At 33.8% G+C, this 22277-nt stretch overlaps 2 protein-coding genes and 1 long non-coding RNA gene across 6 annotated transcripts in view; all 3 read right to left on the bottom strand.

The window, feature by feature from the left end:
- cnn (centrosomin) overlaps positions 1 to 20796 on the bottom strand; it is a 53732-nt gene extending 32936 nt beyond the window's left edge. For 2 of the 4 annotated variants that reach the window (XM_069049132.1, XM_069049128.1), the window contains exon 1: positions 14857 to 15175. In XM_069049132.1, the coding sequence (XP_068905233.1) occupies positions 14857 to 14936 (80 nt within the window). In that variant the 5' untranslated portion in view covers positions 14937 to 15175. Of the gene's footprint in view, positions 1 to 14856; positions 15176 to 20652 lie in introns of those variants that run through there. The other 2 variants (XM_069049131.1, XM_069049133.1) reach the window with 2 other exon arrangements.
- On the bottom strand, positions 12898 to 14848 carry LOC138131898 (uncharacterized). Its single transcript, XR_011159940.1, has 2 exons — positions 13749 to 14848; positions 12898 to 13683 (listed from the first exon to the last, which is right to left on the bottom strand). It is a non-coding gene; the product is annotated as an uncharacterized lncRNA (long non-coding RNA).
- A 92-nt stretch (positions 20797 to 20888) lies between the features above and the next one.
- mRF1 (mitochondrial translation release factor 1) lies at positions 20889 to 22277 on the bottom strand. Its single transcript, XM_069049162.1, has 2 exons — positions 21620 to 22277; positions 20889 to 21566 (listed from the first exon to the last, which is right to left on the bottom strand). Exons 1-2 carry the CDS (start codon positions 22146 to 22148, stop codon positions 20893 to 20895), a joined length of 1203 nt encoding a protein of 400 aa, XP_068905263.1. The 5' UTR covers positions 22149 to 22277; the 3' UTR covers positions 20889 to 20892.

Genomic DNA, 22277 nt, shown 5'->3' on the forward strand with positions numbered 1-22277 from the left:
TATGTCAAGCTGGAGTTGTGGATTCCTTTCAAGAACATGTGGGTGATTTAACAAGGCCACCGCCTGCACAACACAAATAAATTAATTTAGCAACATCAGACAGAGTGCGGATAATAGCGGAGAGGGCCAGGTTATAGGTCGCCCAGTGTACTAACCTCATGAGATTTTTAAATGCAGATGTCAATGCTTAGAGTCTTTCTTAGGTTTGCTATGGCAACACAAAAATAAATTAATTGACAAATAAATAAAGTGAACTCTGAATTTGATAGGAAATATTGATTCGAGGAAGTGCAGCCCAATGCAGTTTTCCCACTACAGATTCCACAATACACCAACGACAGTTAAACTTATCTTGGTTCAATATTTGTGATTTTGTACAAATTTAGGTAATTGTTCACTTTAACTACTTCTGGAATTTTCGCGTTTTTTCTGGCTAGACAGCCTCAGGGCATCCTCCTAAATCGTGTCCCACCATTCAAACCTTGTGCAAATGAAAATTTTCCTTACCCTTTAGTTATACTAAGACTTGTTGTGTTTCAAGGTCGCGTCAAGGTCGCGCCAAGTCTTAGTATAACTAAAGGGTAAGGAAAATTTTCATTTGCACAAGGTTTGACTGGTGGGAAACGATGTAGGAGGACGTCCTGAGGCTGTCTAGCCAGAAAAAACGCGAAAATTCCAGAAGTAGTTAAAGTGAACAATTACCCAAATTTATACCGCTTTTAATGGTTTAATTACTCCCATAATTAAATTTTGTAAATTAGTTTTTCAATTTTCGGCACAAGGTCATATTTTACGGCGAGCAGCAGTCATTTCCTGGAGGATCGGTAATTACACCACTCGATTTTCTAGTGGACACTCGTGATATCCGGTCGAGTGTCTTCACTCACGTTTGAAGAACTCTTTTCCACAACAGGAAGACGATAATGAAGACAATAAACTACACACAAACAAACGTCACTCTTTGGGGCAGTTTGGATTACGTTATCCTGTAACGTAAACATTTACTTGTATTTACTGTTGTGTACAAGGCTCTGTTGACTGAGGCGAAATTGATAAATTAAATTATATTTAACTTGAAGCAGCATCGAACCCACTATTTGGTTAAGCAATGTGTTTGTTTTTTGCTTGCATGTCGTGGGTCTAGCTTCCAGAGATGAATGAATTTTTTCGAGTGTTGAAATTTTTGGGAAAGCACGCGACCGAATGACGTCACAAGTTTTTTGCGTCGCGAGTAATAAACTGTGATACAGGAACACAAACAGAACGAGGAAGGATGGGCGATAAGAGAACACTAGATAAATATTATGTTTACGGTAGATACTGACTCAAGAAATCAATCTATAACAACGATTAACTGGATATTACAAAAACAGATGTAGACAGCAGAAAAACAAGAATCAGAAGTGTAGGCATTTTGAATTTTTTTTTTCTAAAAATCGAGACCTCAACAACTCAATGGATAACATAACGTGGGCCTTAAAACTTTTTTTGTTGTCAGAGTAGGTCATTGAAATATTTTTCGTGTCTTTGATTGAAGCGCAATTGTTAAATGACAAATTCAAAGTCAAAAGTAAAAGTGTGTTGACAAAAATTGCTTTTGCAAGAAACTGACCAAAAGTTTGGCCTTAGCAACCTTGCGCCTTGACTCTTTAAGAATTTTTTAATTGGCCCTACAAATTTTATTATCTAAAACGTGTGGCGCAGCTGTACGAGTATAGGTATTGCTGCCATAACCACAGACCAAAACTCACATGATCTAACTTTCCATATGAGAATTTACAGTGCTATTGGATCGCAGCTAAGGGAGGGCAGTTTGGTCAAATGTTGTGATAACGGTGACTCATTCATATAGGAATCGAACTAAAAGCATGTTCGATTTTCGTTCACGACAACTGTCGTAGTATGTAATGACATTTATGACAAGATTATTCAAGTCAAGCCACGCTTTCAAAAATTTTGGGTAGATTTCTTCTTGAAGTTATCTTCATAATGTCTAAACTTTTGAGTATGAATTAAGCTCCGACATACGAAAAATTTATTTTTAATTATACAATTACATATAGTTTGTCCAGCGAGAGATTGGTTAACATAAAAATTACTAAATTCTACGTAGAGAATGTATCGGGCGATCAAATGAAATCCTGGGCTGAGTAGGCTTTGGAAAAATTAAACCGTTTAGAACAGTGTAAAGTTTGAATTTCGCGCCGTTTGACACGAATGATATTTGTTCATGTTTAATCGGGACATAATTGAACATGTTTGTTTTCAGCAAAGGGTGCCCTTAGATATTTGGTTCGAGAATAGGAATCGTTACGTTATTCTATTTTTAATGTAAAACATTGCAAAGCAAGAAAAAAGTAAAAATTTTTGGCTCTAAATTTTAGGTTAGCTGTCAACATGCTCCAATTAATCTACGCTTTAAAAAAAGCACAATAATTGACGGTTTCCAACGCCTTCCCAGCCCAGGATTTCATTTGAAGACGCGATAGTACCTAACGCATGTAAAATTTGAAATATATCATTCCAACAGTAACATTTTTGCCTTCAAATGATGCTCTAATTAATGCATTCTAATGCATTTTGTAGTGTCGGGTTAATTTAATAAAATTTAAAATCTCCCAATCTCTCGCTGGACGAAGTTTACCAAGAAAACTTATTATCAGTAGTATTGGCATTAAAAAGTAAGTATGAAAAGAAAAAAGTTACAGATCCAATTAAAAACTGATCTTGTTCTCTTGGAAAAAAACGTTCATTACGAGTTTTTCATAAGACTGTTGAGCTGGACTACACTATGACAAATATTATTTATTTAAACATTTAACTCCAAGTATTATTTATTTCTAACAACATCACAACAACAAATATTCCTAAAAGCACATTTCAGCCCTAACATCTGTTATTCGACTCTTGACGTTAACTTCCGCTTTTTTCAAAGAACCACAACTGCAAACGGAAACAGGGTGAAACTGAGGGGGATAAAAATTTCAGGGCGGTATTCTTTAAAATGAACGAACCTTCCAAAAGTCATATTTTCCTAAATATGTTCGACACACCATTACATCTATTTGATGCAACTCTTGAACGCTTTCTGGAACAGTAATAAGAAAAAGTAATCTGTACGTCAATTTACTAGAATTTTTTCGAAGAGTTTCCGGAGATATAAGAACTTCTGTACAACTGTACAGTTATTTCTAATTAATTAGTTAATTACACTTCATATCAAATTAATCATAGTAATTAATTCGACAATATTAAAACATAACTAATTATAGTATTGCCGTTATAACTTTTTATCTGCTCCGCCCACTAAAATTGACCAATCAGAATCAAAGCCAGATTCAATCTGTACAACTTTTCATCACATTTGCCACGTAAAAAAGTTAAGGTTAGAATTTTGCTGTCAAGTCCACAATTATTGTTTTAGGTTCTAAAAATAAAATGTCATTAAGACAATTCGAATGTCAGAAATTTTTACGGTGTAAATCAGATCGTCTTAACAACCTATTTGATTGGTAACTAAGAAAATGAAATGGGCGGGGCAGATAAAATGTTACGTTGTCCTTAGCATAGCACCTGCGTTTTATAATATCTTGTAAATTCTAGATTTCCGGTCCTCTCAAATCATTGCAAAATATAAACTCTAAATGGAGCAATCATTTCTTTAATACGGTGGAAGCGAATAATTAAAAACCTTTGAATTGGCAAGCGCAAGAAATAAAGGCTTCTTTAATAATGAGCACTGACATCCTTCAAAAAAATTTAAAAAATATTCGTCGAAACACATAAAATTTTGTATTCTTGAACTACATAATTAATTTTACGAGTTCACAAAATGAAACAAAACTTCATTGACTAATGACTCCAAGTTTCTTTTAACTACGCTGTCTCATTCGAAATTGAAAAAGGTTAAAGAAGTATCAATTTGTGGTGAAATAATCTTAAAACATCTCGATTCTGCTCTGTATTCTGAAATAAAATAAACTTTATTTTTCTTCAAAAAAATGGAATGCTTGTATAAATCGACATTTTTCTCAAACTCCTTTTAGAAGAACCAACCTCATACTTTTAGAAGTAGTTGCCCTGCAACATACCTCAGCTGCTGCTGCACATTCCACTGTCTTTATCTTGATGCAACGGAGCATAATTCATTTTCCTCCCTGTCCAACGTGCACAAAAAAACCTGAAGCCTAATAATAGTGATGCTTCAAAACAAGCAGAAGAAAAAAGTAACAGTAACGAGTCTCGGACGAGCTGAACTGACACGTGCCGACAGAAAAAGTCAGTAAGACAAAAATGTATTGAATACACACTAACATCACCGGTTAATGGTCGACTTGCTGTCACTCGTTCGAAATAAATGTCACATGAATGATTTAAATTGGTCGTTGAGAGAAGTTGGCCAGATCGTCTGCTCGCTCCATTCTGTAGTTTCTCCCGATTGAACTCCGAACGCTCGCCAATTAAAATAATAGTGGCATGTTTGCACCTGCACTTCTAGGGATAACGGATGAATCTTCCTATAAATAGGACCCCAGAGCTTCGAACGCGCATTTGGGGGGTCGGGTTTTCACAACAAAAGTCTGGGACTACATTTTTACATCTCGTACTTGTACCAAGAAGCAAAATAAACTAATTGATCATTATATTCATTTTCTTTTTGGATTCCGTTATTTCTTGTGATTTTCGAATAACTTCGAACCATATGGCTATAAAGGGTAGGTGGGGACGCTGTGAACAAGTTACAAAAAGAGGGAATAATCCGATGCGTATAATACTGGCTAGTGGACGTCTACCTTTAGGTAATCACCAAATCACCATCTAAACACCGTTCACGTTGTTTTGGCATGATGAGAGGCCATGGTTTATTTTTTTTACGTTGGACACACTGCTTGATTTCCGTTACTAAACTGTCTGACATGCGGACCTTTCAAAATGAACATAACATGTTGCTGATTTTCCCACGATGTCCGAGTACATATTCTTCTATTGCAAACTAGCAAAACTGACAACAATCCACTGGACATTGACACTATTTATAACCTCAAACTTAGAAAAACCTAACCTATTTCAACAGACAGCATTACCACCAAAAATGCAAAATTTCCATGGCCTCCCATTATGCCAAAACAATGTGAATGTATTTTATTAATTTCTCTTGGGAATTTATTTCGAAATAATTTCTTTCAAACTTGTCCTAAAATAAAGGTAAAAAAAAAAACTGGAAATTAATATGTACATAGAGTTGTGTTTTAAAAATATGTAATTAGTAATTCAACATGTGAATAAACTTTAATTTTGTACAAGTAGGAAGTTAACACACACGAAAGCAAAGAAATTGTGATACATACTTCTCTTTAATGACACTTTTCGGTAGATTTTTTCAGTTTTTCCATCCTTCGAATTAACCTCTTTTGTCAAACCTTGTGAACAATGTTAATTACGATAATTAAACAATTTTCTATAAAACAAAATAAACAAGATATACTTTGTTGAAAATTGTTCATATGTTAAAATACAGATACATATCATTTTAAGGTTGAATGAATATTTGTGCAATAATGAAGCAAATAATGACCTAAAATTATCAAGAGAAAATTTCTAGTACAAAATGTTTAATAGAAAATGTTTTCACTTGGCAGGAAAATCGATATATCTACACAGTTATTCCATTTAATTTTTTTTTTCTTTGCTAATTAAGTAGATCCACAAATAGACAAGTGTCATATTCTAAATATTTAATTTTTCAATAGTTATTTTTTTTTCTTCACTCAACTTTCAGACTGTATATCCATAATCGAAGTAAACTTTTATTCTTTTAATTTATTTATTTATTCCGAATGAGTCATTTGTTATCTTCACTACATAAATCAGTGAAGTATTCGATTACCATTATCATCTTCTTGTGCAATGTTTGCTTGTACGTCTGCATCCTTTTCCACTAATCAACTCTTTGGTAGAAAAAGTGATAAAGCAGCCGTATATGGTATCCTGGCAAGTTTCATTCATACAAACTGTGCAGTTCTAAATGTACACAACGCTTTAATCACCAATAAAAGGCTCATATCGCGTCATGGTCGACGTTTTTAATTTCCAAGAACAGTCAAGTCACATACATTATCTCATCGCTCCAGATAAAAGTCGCATTTCCTTCCACATCGAACGATTCCTTTTTGCGTCAAGAAAAACGTGCCATCTGCTCCACGGCCTCGTTATTACGTCAACTTTTTCTAACGAAGAAATCCGCGAATGTCCTGGTGGTACGGGTCGTGAATGCACGAGGATCGACAATGAACGCAAGGGCATTTCCATTGACTCCGTTAATAATTAGGAGGCGGAAAAAAGTTGACCGTAATTTTTCTGGGTCGAGTACGAAACGGGGTGGAAACTTCCACATGTGGGACGCACTTTTTCAAATCTCGTTGTTAAATCTAGGTCGGGATGGTCGTCATGTGGGCGATCAGTTTTGCTCCCGAAAGGGAAAAGCACATTCGGTCGGCAGATAGCATTATCGTTGTGGGTCAACGGTGCAAGATGAGGGTAAAACTGTTCGTGAATAATCAATCAATCGCTGGGTCGTGGCGTGCCAGAAATGTGCACAACGAACACCGGCAAACGTTTGGCAGGAACGAAAATAAGAACGTTAACATTTCGCGCTGACTCACTAATTTTACTGTCGCATAAAACACTGTGACACTATCAGAAAAACCATATTTAAAAAAATGTCACACCTCATTTATTATGCAATAATTGTACTTTATAAAATGACGATTATTTTCAAAATTTTCCGCACCACAATATAATGATAAATATGTATTTAATTTTTGTGTTCGACACTGTCAGAATTTTAAGCGATTTGGAGCCTTTAAGGGGCTGGTCGAACAAAAAACCGTTGTATTCAACCAACTCGTTCGTGTGTAAATTGGACTCTTTATGGCACCCGTGAACGTTTAAAACGCTTGTTTCATTCGCGTTATAAACTGGCCCACTCATGCCGTAAAGAGCCCAATTTACACACGAACTCATTAAATAATAGTATGTAGTTTATTTAATTGAATACAAGGTTTTTTTGTTCGACAAGGCTCCAAATCGCTTAAAATATTTAAAATTAGCTTGACGTTTAGTTTTGACAAGTTGTGACATTTATCAAAATCCGTTCACACAGGAGAAAATTCTCAAATTCTGACAGTGTATGACGAAAAAAGCCAAGCCAAGTTACCTACGAGAAATAAAATTTTCACAAGATGGTTTTTTACCTTAAACAATAAAAAAAACTAATCCTGGATCCTACTTTGTGAGAGACTACTTTTCAAATAGCGGGTTTTTACATGAAAATTGCATGAATTAAGCTAAGAGGCTAGTTTTGTTTTTCGTATGTAATATTGATGACATTTTTTTAAATCTTATTAAAATTAGAAAATCCAGTAAAACATGCATGAGTATTTGATAGTTATTTGTATCACATGGCTAGAAAATGCCATTTTGCAAGTGCAAGCACGATTTGTGGGGCAGAGGCGTTAGCCGAGGCGTTTCGGCTGACAATTTATTTAAAGCAAAATATAATAATTTTTGTTAAAAAATTACCAGATAGGGAATTTATCTTTCTTCAATAGGCAACATAAAGGATTCAAGAAGCGATTGTCACGACAAAAGTTAACCAATTCCTCAAATATTCAAAACCGTCGTCGTCCTCTCTGTTATTCCTAAGTGGTACAGTCGAAGTCGTTTATAGCGACGTCGCTTATAACGACCGAATCTTAGAGAATTGGTTGGATTCCTATGTCCGACAATGCTTTAAAAGTCGTGTATAACGTCCGTCGAACGTCGGCTATAACGACGAAGTCGCTTTTAACGTCCTGCTGAGCTCTAGGTCAGGCCGGATATAACGACGTGTGGATAAGAAAAATCATGCTGTCGCGTGTGACGTGTTCCAATTGGTCCGTCGTATTGTCATTTATGTGATTCTCAAAATTACGGATATAAAAATGCGACAATAACAATATTCTTTTACTCGAGTGGGATAGAATTTGAGCCACTATCAACATTTGAAGCTTACTTATATGCTTTTATACTTTTTTTGTAATTATATTTCTTGTAATAAGACGCATACTTATATTTAATTTTTTCACTAAAAAATATTGGTTCTATGTAGCGACGTCCGTTTATAACGACGGGATTAGCCGGTCCCTTGGTCGTCGTTATAAGCGACTTTCACTGTAGCTTGATAACCCCCCTCGGCTTCTACTGCTATACACAATGTACAGCTTGTGATGAACGATACAAATTTGCCCATCATCAATATTTCACACTTTAAAAATTGTACAAAAATCCCACATGACATTGACATTTTGTGCTGGCAACCTAGAATCTTTCATTAAAAATTCCTGTTTCGATTTTCTTGCCTAGGTAGGGAAACCATCTTTTCCAGACAATTTAGACGAATGGAAAATCAGTTTTTCTAGACAGAGACCGAAAAAATTGTTTTTATTATTTTAATCTCACTCTACAAGTACAATGCGGCCATCAAATTACTGTCACTTCACAAAGAAAAAACGATGTAATTCATGCTTTATTGTCATCATGACTGATGTTTTGAGTTGAATTTTGAAGCTTGTTTTCTAATCTATCAAAATTGTCAGAACGCCTCCAATTTTAACTTTAATCAAGTTAAAATAATAAATCTTTTCCAAAATAGTAACTCTTATGGACCTACTTTGGAAATGCTGGGTATTTCAAAAGGTATTGACAGGCGTGTCAAATGTTAAAAGTGAGGTTACTACATATTACCAAAGACCATTTCACAACTTTACTTGCTACCTGTTGTTTGACTTGCAAATATGTATTATCATATTTTTGATAATGAGATTATAAACACATAATTCCAAAATATTTGTTTAAAACATACCTAAATATATCCTGAATGATCAAAAAATATTTAAAGATCACATACATATTACATAATTGAACCTATACGACAAGACTTTTCACTTATACAACTACATAATTACATCTACAGTCATGTTCAAATAAATCTGGAACAACTCTTGTAATAACTTTCAATTTCACTTGTTCATATAAATCTGGGTTTTAAATGTGTCTTCAAGCAGTTAATTAATTAACATTTTATTAAAAAAAAGTTTTGGCCAAAGTTAACAATTCAATGGTTGTTATTTTATTATCATTGGGCATTTTGCGGTAAAATTGCATTGAAAAGTATGTATAATCACATGTCAACTTTGACAAATAAATGAAATCTGCTATTTTTTTAGGCAGAAAAAAATCCATGGAAATATTGTTCAATGTTCAGCCCACATTACCCTCGAAAAATAAAATCGTCCTAGGTTTATCTGTCATGACTGTACGTAATTAAATAAATACATATACTTAGTGAAATTTTTTTAATAAACAATTGTCAGTGTCAAAATGAAGTAAAAAACCATACTGTACCACCCTAAAATTTGGACATATGGACCAGCTGTACAACAATTTGACACCAAATCATGGTTAAGGTTATGTTCACTTCACTTCCCGTACCTTTCTTCCGTGAATTCATTTTCAAAACAAATTTAATGAGAAATCAGGAGAAATCTTTTCGAATTTGAAATAAACTCTCGCTCGTTAGGGCGCAGGCTCAGATACATAAAAAAATGTTGACACTCAATGTGACCAATCGTATTATGTATCATGAAAATCGCAGTTTGGCTCATACCAACAAGACAACGTTTTGACAATTGTTTATTAAAAAAATTCCACTACATATGTATATGTACCAGTCAAACTAATAGTACATATATGTACTATTCAACGAACGTACCTATAATGGCGATGACAGGCATTACTCGCGAGTAGAATACGTTACTTTTTCTACGATATACAATTTCTTCATTTTCACAATAAAAATTCATTTTTTTTTAAATTTTGCGTTCACAATGGTTTTGTTTTTGGTACGCAACATTTGACAGTGTAAGATTGTCAATTGGTTTGAATTGTCAGATTAACTAACATAAAGATTCAAACATAGCCTCAAATTTTAACACTTAAAACGAAATGTAATAAATACATTTTCCGTTAACCGCTTGTTAATTTCAATATTAATGAATTATTTTGTCTAAAATATAGTGTATTAATGGACCTCATTAATACACTATTTTTCATTAATCAACGATTCTTGCGATTTTGACGTTTTGATGATATTTTGATGAATAAACAACCTCGAACATGCATTGTTTGCACTTACCAACACTGCAGGAGGTAGTGCAGCAGGGTTTTCTATATTTTATAGCTCCATAACTGCACAATTACGAATTCACTTTTTCAAAAGCCGACCTTTTTGGTTATAATTCGCATGTCATATTTTTCAAAGGTAACTAGGTTTTCTTAGCAACCGTGATTTTTTACGTGAAATTGAATGTAAATGGAGTTGACGTCTTCTGACATTCTTTGTGGAAAAGTGAATAGAAAGTGTTGAAAAATTTTAAAATGGCCTACCCTGAGGACAAAAAAAGGATGAAGGTATTTTATAAGGTCTCATCTTTATCGAAAAAGATGAAATTGGTTTTGATTTGGCTTTAATTTGAAATTTTGTCACAAAAAAAGTTTGCAGTCAACGAAAAAATTTTGTAATCACCTCATTTGTTAATGGGCGATTAATAATCTCAACTATTAAAGGCACTCACTCGCTACACTCGTTCGTGCTTTAAACAGTTTCGATTATTAATCGCCTTCATTAACAAACTAGTTTATTAAATAACTATTAATAATGATAATAATCCATTTAATTCAATTTAATAAAAATAAAAATAAACGACACCTCTACGCAAATAGCTTTTTTATTTATGTACTAATTCTTGCCTTGTATTGGGTACAGTTAACAATTTTAAATCGATTGTGTCAAAATGTTAGCAGTACCAACTCCCGCAAAAATCTCTTACATACTTATTTATTATACAGGCTGTCTTGAAAAAAACGGCCCAAGCTATAATAATTTAATAATTTCCTGCATATTTTTTTCATTTGGGTCATCAATAGCAAAGTTGGAGCGTGGGCCCTTTTTTAAGACAGTCTGTATATTATTTACTTTGGGTGGAAATATGTAGTATATTACAGTCGAACTTCCATAACTCGAACCTTCGGTAATTCGAATGTTTCGATAACTCGAACAAATTTGTTGGCAATAGCGGAAAGACAGTATTTTATACGTAATTTTAACTCGATAACTCGAACTTCGATTACTCGAATTTCTCGATAACTCGACAGCATAAGACGTACTTCTTACTCGATAAGTCGAACTTTTCCTGGAAATTTGTGTCTTATTTCGCAGAATTTTTTACAGTTTAGGTTCGCGCCACCAAGACAAAACAAAGGTATCAAAGAACGAGCAGTTTGCATTTGATTTTACATCAGTAAAAGTCAAAAGTGTATATCAAGTAAAACTGTGCTAATACATACATACAGATTATTTGAATAATCTTGGTTTAGTGTGGTTAGTGTTTCAATTCAGCAAGATATGCCTCCTAAGAGCGAGTAATAAAAACATTGTCAATTCAGGACAAATTCAATTTAATTAAAGACGTGGACAGTGGTTTTAAGAAAAAGGACATTGCAATAAAGTACGGTGTATAGTATTTTTATCTTCCTAAGGAATTTTGGCTTAAGTCATAAATAAACCGAACAAAGACCCTACTTAAAGAAATTTATTGTGATATTGTACCTGTCAATCACTAGCCGGCCTCGGAGAAAAAAACTACCTGGGGTAGTACTCAAAATATTTGTCGGAGACCGTCTAGTAATTGACAGGCACAATATGACAATAAATTTCTTTAAGTAGGGTCTTTGTTGGGTTTATTTAGGGTTTAAGTCAGAATTCCTTAGGAAGTTACAAGCACTATACCAAAGAGTACGGTTTCAACGATTTTAAAGAACAAAGAAAAAGTTATTAAGGCAATCGAAGAGGGTACTGTTAGCCAAAATTGTAAAAGACTGAAAAAAGGAACATTTAAAAACGTGGATAGAGTCGTTGTTGACTGGTTCAAAGCTACAAGAAGCCAAAACATACTTGTATCGAGAGCATTAATTAACGAAAACGTTTTAGAACTTGCGGGTCGTTTAAGAGAAAATATTTCTATATAAATAAAATATAATTTTTTTTTTTATGTCAGTTCGATAACTCGAATTCTTGATATCTCGAACTATTTTTAGTGGCAGATGACAGTTCGAGTTATCGAAGTTTGACTGTATAATGACAAGAGACTAAAGTGCATCTTTTCGTTACATTGACTTATTATGTCAACGCAACCAAAACAGTACATTTAATTATCCTTTGAAACCTTCGTTCTAAGATCAATATTTGCAAAGCTAATTGCATAAAAATTCTATCTCAAGAGGAATTATGCAAATTATTCACACAATCGTGTTTTCATTATGCTAATTAACCTGCAACTATGTTCCTTTTGTCGCGGTACTGTTTGTTTTTCATCGATTATTTTTAAAACACAAGGAATCAAAACGAATTGTAAAATATATCCTTTCATACACAACAAAACAATTTGGTTTACGTAAAAACAACCAACGAGTTTTCATACTTAATTAGTCGATTACGAATGGATTTGGCTAAGCAAAATGTGAAACTGCCCCCAATATCGGGGGAATAGTTATTTACATTAGAGTACGGGATGTGAATTTTCCGGCACGACAATTGGTTTCGGGCACGATGGCGCAGCCGAGTGCCTGATTAGTTGGAGGGCCGGAAAATACGTCCCGTACGACATTTGTATTAGACTTTTCGGCTGACCAAAATATTAAATCTTTTAAAAATCAAGACTAATTTTATTGTAGAATTTGACATCGTCAATAAAGAATCGAATGCTGTGGAATCAATTCCTTGACGACCGTGATCGCTCATTTGTTTTTTTCCTAACAAATTATTTGCCGGCTAAATTTTCACGGTCGTGCTTCAAAATTTGATTTTGGTGTATTAATCGAGTGAAAAAAATGTCTAGTATATAATATAGAGTGAGTTAAATGTGACACCAGAGGCAGTACAACTAGTGGCAGGACTAAATTCTGAATTACCACAAAAATCGAAACAACGTTACATAGGACAATTTCTTCTCACGAAAGTATGTAATAACTATTCTTTAATAGGTGTTTGTGGTGCCTGTCTCCGAAAGGAGTTATATACTCTGAAAATGTAAAATGTCAAGAGAAGATATTATATTGATAACTGACACAAAAACCAATATTTGTAGATCATTTGCCATTACCAATCCAAACTGGGTTGAAACTGTGAAGAAATATATGGAAGTCAGGTTAAATTGGTATTAATAAAATTGACAAATATTTGAACCTTGATTGCCCTATGGACACAAGATTGAAGTTCCTAAAATGATTCGTGATGACTGATGACCTTCCTTCAACATCAAAAACAAAATGTACTGTGTTGCAGCTATAGCTCAAACAATGGTGAGTTGTGTCACGAAACTTCGATACAGTGCTTTAATCTACTTGAATTTTTAGCACTCGCTTCCAATATAACTATGTACCAGCAGACAATTCCATCACCAGTACCGTAAGAGAAGCACCAGTACAACATATTGACATTCAACCCAGAAGTAATAAAACTGACAGTTACCAAATTGTTTCTGCATTGTTCTCTAAAGGGGAGAATTGTAACAATAATGTTTACAACTGTAATTTTACAAAATAAATTATGTTAATAATGTTGCAAATTATTAAAATGTCTTGTACTTAACCACTACTTCCTGGTGAAAACGAATCATCTTTCTTCAGGTGAATACAAGATTTTGGGGTTAGAATGTTTTGTAAATTTTTATTTTCCAGTTGCACTTTAGCACTAACAGCTAGTACTGGATAAAGTAGGTACACAAAACCATATATCAACTTCTGTGGTTTTGTTTTATTGTGCTATTTTGCAGATATTTATGAAATACCTGACAATTGTCAAACTTTTTGACATATACAGCTGCCAACCCAATAGGTTGCATTTTCCCTGTTACGATTATTTTCTTTTTCGATCAATATAAATTAAACAAACACATTTATCGGAAAAATTATTCAGGGAAACGTGTTTTTTTACACCAAATTAAAGTAACGTATGGACACTTTAATTTTAAATTAACTGTGAAAAGAATAAATCAACGGTGTCCGCACATTTTTCCCGTACTCCACCAGATTTTTCCCACATTCCACTAGAAATTTTTGACATTGTACGGGAAATCGCACCTCCCTTGACCTAAAGTGTAAGGTAACGCTATATTTCCCAGATTGGGAGGCCGAAAAAATTATTTTCCCATATTTGTTTAGTATGTAAGAGAAAATCTAACTAAAAACTTGCTTAATAGATGTCATCCAGAATCAAATTTTGAAAAAAATCCTGTTAAATAATTATAAACCTGCAACTTCTAAATCTACTTCAAAGATAGGATTGAAAGTGCAGTTGTTTAGGCAACACTTGCTTAAAAATTAAGTTGTAAAATTAAATTCTAAATTGGTAAACTTCACAAGTGATTTACATATTTCCTCCGTTTATCCCGCCAAAATTAATTTTTAATAAAAATGCGACAACATAAAAGACATTTTCGTCAAGCTCGCAAAAGTAACGACAGCTTTACTGTCTCACCACATAATTAATTATATGAAGTTTTTTTAACTTCGCTTGAGTTTTAAAATTTTGAACGTTCCCACTCGGCTCAGGGTCGAGACTGGAAAAGTACTCTGAAACCCCTCGCCCTTCAACCATCAAGCGTGATGACTAAGCCCAATAAGGCATCCCCTCAGAAGGTGTAAATTGCGTAACAGGCATTTCCGACTAACTAGAAATTGTGTCCTAAAAAAACTCACCAAAAAGGACTCGTGGGGGACGGAAGGATCAAAGGCCTCGACGGAGGGCTGTTAAATCCACCGAGATTAAATATCGACATTCTTCAATTACAACCACAATTAAAAACTACTCAGACAAAAAAAAAATACCACTGCTATTAGCGTCCACAAAACATCATTCTTTCAAGGGGGCATCTTCCCCTTTTCACAACCAACAGACAAAAAAATGTATTGTTCGAATCTCGTGCGAAGCACGTTTTCAAAATCGTTCGTAGTCACAACAGACCAAAGCACTTCGCCACCTCTCCTGCTGCAATTCGCTTCTCTACTAAAGTGTTTTGGATTGGCTCGACGCAGCCTCAGGTCGTGGATGGACCGTGCGTGCGCTGCTCATCCACGACAGACCTAGAGCAACCTTTAGCGTTCTCCCGACGCCCCAGACAAGGACGGACGGTCGGAGGAAGAGTGTTTTTCTTTTTTAAAGATGTGGTTTACGGTGTGTATCGATTTCGTGGAGAGAACACGTGGGCGATTCGAAGGGTGAAAAAAAAAACCATCTGCACTTTGTTGCATTTCAGCTGTCACTCTTGGACGTAGGACGGAACCAAAAAAGCGTTTTAATGAACGTTAATTGTTAGCGAATGACAGAAAATTAACGCTAATCAATCGGCGACGTCAAAAGCGAAATTGAATAGTTCCTCTATGAACCGGTCCACGGCGATCCAGATTTATCTTCCAGGAAACGGATATTTTTCTTGGAATTAAATTTCATTGGGAACTAGGGACGCAGGTTGTTAATATTTTGACGATTTTCCTGGTTTTTATCGTTGCGTAATATATCTAAAATTTGTCGTCCATAAATACATAACGAAGTCGTTGGTCTAATAATAATAAAGATCAGACATTACGAGACGTAAACGATGCAGTTTGCTGCCATTTGTTAGCGTAAATCGACCATTACGCCTGTTTTACCTGAATTCCAAGACTCAAATTTGTTATATGTATTTTTTTTGGTTTATTAAAATTTCTCCACGTTTAATTATTGACGGCAATTACCATTTTGTAGACGGTGATACTAACTTCCACTTCTACTAATTTGAAGAAAAGAAATAACCAACCTGAAATAAATAATCAAAAATGTCAACTTCACGAACCTTGTAGGTGCATACATGCATAATTCCTTATTCAAAGTTACTCAAAAAGCCCGTTAAAAAATATGAAAAGGCGATCAACTTCAGGTACCTATGTAGTAGAAAAAACGCAAAAGAAAGATCGTTTTCATGTTATTTGTAATTTATTTAACTTCATCTGATTTTTCCGCAATTTCCTTGAAGCAGCAAACTTTTCTTTTTCTTAAAACTGATTTTTTTTACAATCAGGTTCCGATCTATACGCAGAAATTCGCTTAATGAATCACAAAATTTACTAAACAACGCTTAATGGGTACTATGACTATCTTACAATTAAACGGGGAAATTACATATTTAAAAAATCACTTAACTTAAAAAATTGGGAACAAACAGATTTTTATAGATTTTACATAAATATCAGATTCTACTGATTCTAGATCCTATCAGGTAAATTAGGTTTTTGAGAATTATTTAAGCAGATTGCATTTATACCTGAAGTCCGCGCACAAAATTCGGATGGGTTTATTTCTTTCACATTACAAATTTGAAATTTAAGAATGTTTTTAAAGGGACGTAATTGTTGTTATGTCATCATTCTGCCTCCAACCACCTACACTTCTAAATATTAAGTGACACCCTACACTTTCAATAACAAATTGTGGAAGAGAACAATAGTTTTAGTATATCTATGCAAAAAGATTACAAAGGAAAATTGACACTTGAGTTTGAAATTTAAAAAATTTAATATTTTTATCGATCAGAAAAATCAAGTTGGTCCGTTGTGAAGAATAAAAACAATTCAATAAAGAACTTAGGCGGACATGGATTTAATGAAAAATAAATACAGGGTGTCTCAGCTAAGACTTTCGAGCCTAATAACTCAGTTATTTTCCAGCAGATTTTTGTGAAATTGCAGATATTTTAGGCGGTGAAGAATAAAATCCCATTAATGCAATCACCCAAGTCTTAAAAACGTAATTTTTACATGCCTTTTTAAAATGTTGAATCAATTAAGATTTACATAAAAAATTGATCGTGAATAAAAAATGCTGTAGGGAAAAACTCGTCCTTGAAAGACGTCTGGTTTGCAAGAAAAAAGTAAAAAACTGTGTTAAACGTGGCTGCAAATGCAAAAACGTAGACGCGTATGAAACAAACGCGCAATTTTGCAGAATTTTGGTCATCCCTTTTCGCAGAAGCGCAGGTGACATATTTGACGTTTATCTTGCTAACCTTACAAACACTTACAAAGTTAAAGACAACATTTGGACGTAATTTATTATACTGGATGCTTTAATTCTTCCATAAAGGACTAAAACACGATCGTGATATTTTAGCAAGGTAATTTAGTTCACGTATGCTTCCTGTGTCTTCAAATAAATTGACGACTCTCTTAACCTTACATTTTGTAAAGCCTACGTGTTCCACGAGAAAACGAACTGCGTCATTGAAGTTCTTACGACACTCTCCATAGGCAACATTTTTTTCTTTTTCAACAATATTGAAATTTCTGCCGCTGCAGTCTATTTTTAGAGTATTTTCAATAAATTTTGAAAGTTGACCTCTTCGAGAGGATTTTTCTCAGAAATTAATGCATATACATAGTCTGTCTCAATTCTAAATTTCCACCACCTGTTGAATTCTGTTGGCAAAATAAAAATATTTCTAAATTGAGGATTCTTATAAGTGATAACCAAAGTTGGCAATATAATTATTTTATAAACATGATTCAAAAACATTAAAATTAGATCATAAGTTTATTTTGCTTTTAGAATTTGATTTTATACCTACTTACTTGCTGCATTTTAAAAACAGGTTTTCATTCTTTTCCTTTATTCTAAAATTTTGAGTTGTAAAAACGGAGATTGACAGATAACCTAACAAATATAATTTGACGCATTTTTCACCAAACAGTGTTGCCGGTTGTATTTCCAACGTAGAATGCAGTGTTGGTGGAAATTTAGAATTGAGACAGACTTTATGTATGTACTATCGGTGGACATTAAAACCTGGGACATCCAAAATTTGCTCATTGTATATCAGACTTTTGAATTGTCACTCAAAATAAAAATTGTCAGTATTTAAAATTAACTCTTTGAACGTAAGAGATGCTAGATCAATTGTGTTATTATATAAAATCATTGTCAATGAAAAGAACGTTAAAGAACTGAACTTTAACTTGGTGTTTCTGACAATATGTCATAATTTTTATAACCTTGTTTGTAAAAAGCCAAATTTACCCAATGTATATTTCTGATTTTTGACTTTATACAATTGTGACGTTTGTCCCAGGTTTTTATGTCCACCGATAGTACTTACAATTTTATCGAATTTATTCCGAACTTTACGAACGCACTGTAGTTACAAAAAATGGAGATAATAATTTTCGTAATCACCCTATAAGGACAGATAACTGGTGGGTTTAGAATATGAAAATAAAAATTTGATTAGACTAGCACCTAAAATGGACCAAAATTTCTCAAAAATTGTCACTAAACATAAGAATGTTGATAAACGAAAACGTTTTCAGTTTTTAAAATAATACCTTGGAAAAAATCACATGAAATTATATCGAAAAAAATGCAGATACAAATTTATTTAAGCGTTGATACATTTGGCTTTTGACAAGAATTTTTTGAAAAACATGAGAAGCCACTGACCCAGACTCCACCAGATCGGTTGAATCACTTTGACCATTTTGTCTATTTATGAAACTTCCTTACTGTCAAAGCGCCAAAAATCATTGTGACAGATATCACAAAGGTATCGTATTGCGTTGCGATTTGTTTAATTTCTTTTGAAGTTATAAATACCGTTGATCTATACAGTCTTCGCTGAAAAAAAAATGTATTCTACAATGAAACTCATTTTTTTTAATTTATAACAGAAATTTTACTTTTACAGAGTAGGTACGTTAAAACATCATCGTGTTCGTTGACTAACGGACAAATTAAAAGAAAAAAAAAACATGATAAACACGTTTTACTCTTCTGACAACCTTTTTTTATAATCTTTTAAAATAAGTACATACAATGAAATAAATCTGGTCGACTCTGTTAGTAAAATACATTTTTTCTACAGGTCATTCTAAATGATTGTACTATTCCGGACACGGAATCTTGGCCACAAATGATATTTAACTGACAAATACATAGGTGTGAACTAGCCTTATTGAATATAACCCAACTTTTGACTCGATAGTGCCATTTCCCTGCTTTTTTAATGTCACAAGAAAAACTTCAAAGTGATTTTTAATAATTGTCATTTATTAATAACAATAATGCTTGGGTTACATAATTTTTTTTAGAAATGTCTAAAAATTGTTGGCCAAGATTTGGTGTCCGGAATAGTACATATTCCAAATGAACGTAAAATTTATGGTTGCCGCTCCATATAAAAATGATTAGAAGTTCTGTTCACGGCTGAAGGGACATTTGGTGGGGGAAACTTGCGCGGTCCAAATATCCAACCAATAGCAACCATTCTTATTTATTAATACTTAAATGGACCTGGTCGAATCACAGAACAGTCGAGCAACATAGCGTTGCTGCACATCCCTACCTAATGTCCCTTCATGAAGCGACTGGAATCTAAAATGATGTGAATAAGTGAATACACATCGTTCATGCACAGGAGTTAAATTGGTTGCAAAACAACTCAATGTTTTTAGATTCAATCGTAAATTTAAAAAAAAATAAATAAAACAAAATTCCCAGCACCGCACTTTTCACCTAAAAAAATAACAGTGACAGTGACAGTGACAAAAATTGACAGTTCACATGAAAAATGTCACCCTACAAATGTTTGTGGGAACCGACGAAAATTTCATGGGGATGGCTTGCTTCGACTACAATCATTTATAATGACTCCGTAGTTTTCAACAATAAGACGAAATAAATTTGATTCACCCTGTATGTGCAATTGTCTCTGGATTTAAAGTAAGACCAGAAATATAGTGATTTTATGGACTTTATTGTATATTGTTTTCATCCAATTTTTGGATATTTTGGTGTTTTCTGATTGACCTCATTTCCTTTTCAACCAAAGCAGATGAGATGACACACGCGCGTAAATTTCGACCAAACTTCCGGGAGTTAAAAGACAAAACAAGCGATAAAAAATTATCTTAATCTAACCTCAATTCAGGAAACAGAATGACATTTTGGTCCACTTGCATACGTATTTTCTATTTTGTGTCGTAAGATAATCCAAAGCCACATTTAGTGCATTTTTTAAACGATTTTTTTTTTTAGTTTTGTTGTGCAGCTTGTTTGTAAAAAAAGAATAAAAAATGGCAAATAGTAAGAACAACCGTTTCCAATACTGATGACAGTTATTTTTGAAATTAGGTACAAAAATTTTACAATCGGTGCTGTTGTATGATTATTCATTATTTGGTGGATAAATAATAGACAGAATTTTTGCACATTTATATCAATTAATGAAAAATTACTAAATTAGCAACAATAATTATACAGTTTCCAAAACTGAAACAAGAAATGTTCGTCCGTCGGTCGAATTAATTAAAACCACAGTTCTAAATAAGGAATGGGGCCCCTAATTGCATAATTATCGCGTTAAAAATATCTTTTCCAGGCGCCAATACAAAAAGCAGAAAATGAAAAACCACGACTTGACCGCAGAAGAAAAAGGTTAAAAATAAAAACATTCTGAGTCTTTTACTTACATGTCGCCCAAAGTCAAAGAATAATCCGTACTGTCAGGGGCCGTAACTTCCATTTTTTCACTTAAATTAACGCTATAAAAACACAAAACAACAATCACCTCACAGTCATACAAGTAAAACCGTTAATGTTGACATTTAAATATTTTTATTTCAAGTTGATTTGTTTTGATTGGTGGTTGCCCTGCCACCGCAGCGAGACCAACCGCGATACGACAAAATCCCAAACATGTTACCAACTCGTTAAACTTTTTTATTCAAATCATTTACAATATTTAACAACGATTCAATTCTTAACTGTTGATCCAATTTATTAATCAATTCTCCTAAAGCCGCATTTCCTTGAAGAAACCCTTTGAGGTTATGTACATTGCAACTTTGTAACCTATGATCTGTTATTCTGTCTTGTGGAAAATTATAAGTCCTTATTTTCTCATTTCTAAAATTAGACCTGACTTGGTTCTTCCTCGTCGCCTGGTTCTTCAGAATTTGATCATCAATCTCTTTCTGATAAAGCAGCGCTCGCAACTTGGTCATAGCAATTTGCTTGTTTTTAATCTGGGACCTGTCTACCTGACACTCTACATTCACACCCGTGGGCAAATGTGTTATTCTAACAGCACTCTCTGTAGTGTTGACATGCTGACCACCAGCCCCACTTGCTCTCTTAGTTTCTATTTTCAAATCTTTGTTGTCAATATTGACCTGAATCTCAGTGGGTTGAGGCAGTGCTAAAACTGAAACTGTGCTAGTATGGATGCGACCAGCTTTTTCTGTTGCTGGAATTCTCTGCACTCTGTGGACTCCGGCTTCATGTTTAAAATACCGAAAAACTTGACTTCCATTAACCAAGAGACTTCCATGTCTTATTCCTCCTATGTCAGTTGTTGCAAAGTCTGCCACCTGAGTCTCCCAACCTGAAAAATCTCAAATGAAACTGACTATAATAAAAACATCAAAATGTCAAGACCTTGATATTCTGCAAACTGACTATACATTTCAAACAATTCATTTGCAAAAAGCATTGCCTCTTGGCCTCCAACCCCTGCATTTATCTCTAAAACTATTGCATTACATTCATCATCATCATCTGTTGGTAAGAGTGCTTCCAACAGATTTCGATCAATTGTTTTAATTGTATTTTCAAATGTTTCTTTCTCTTCTTTTGCCAATTTCTTAATGTCATCATCCTTTTCATTTAGTAACTCTGCTAGATTTTGTATGTTATCAACAACACTCTTTCTTTCATTTAAAAAATCAGTCACAGGTTGCAGTTCAAGAATTCTGGTCTTTGCAGATAAATTATTTTCCTGAGATAAATTTTTGTATTCCTGCTGCAGGTGCATAACGTAATTCCGAAGCGAAACGCCTTTGATAGTCAAATCTAGATCATATTTTGATGAAGTACAATAAGGAATTTTATGCAACTGATTATAAATGTTTTTTTTATAAAAAATTCTATTTATACACGTTGTAGGTAGCCTACGCAACAAACACATTCTAGGTATGTTATTATAATTTTATTTAAACATTTACAAAATAAAATCTGATTCATGGCACGTTTAGGTTAGGTTAGGCCACAGGGTTAGGCTGTCAGCTGTCAGAAGCACAATATCTAGGAGCACAAT

The sequence above is a fragment of the Tenebrio molitor genome, chromosome 5 (assembly GCF_963966145.1).
Source record: "Tenebrio molitor chromosome 5, icTenMoli1.1, whole genome shotgun sequence".
NCBI lineage: Eukaryota > Metazoa > Arthropoda > Insecta > Coleoptera > Tenebrionidae > Tenebrio > Tenebrio molitor.

Bases quoted from the DNA above. Each gene is read 5' to 3' on its own strand.
- mRF1 (XM_069049162.1), bottom strand. From the start codon at position 22,148: ATGTGTTTGTTGCGTAGGCTACCTACAACGTGTATAAATAGAATTTTT. The intron at 21,567-21,619 runs GTCTTGACATTT...GAGATTTTTCAG, and splicing joins TCAGTTTGCAGAATATCAAG to GTTGGGAGACTCAGGTGGCA.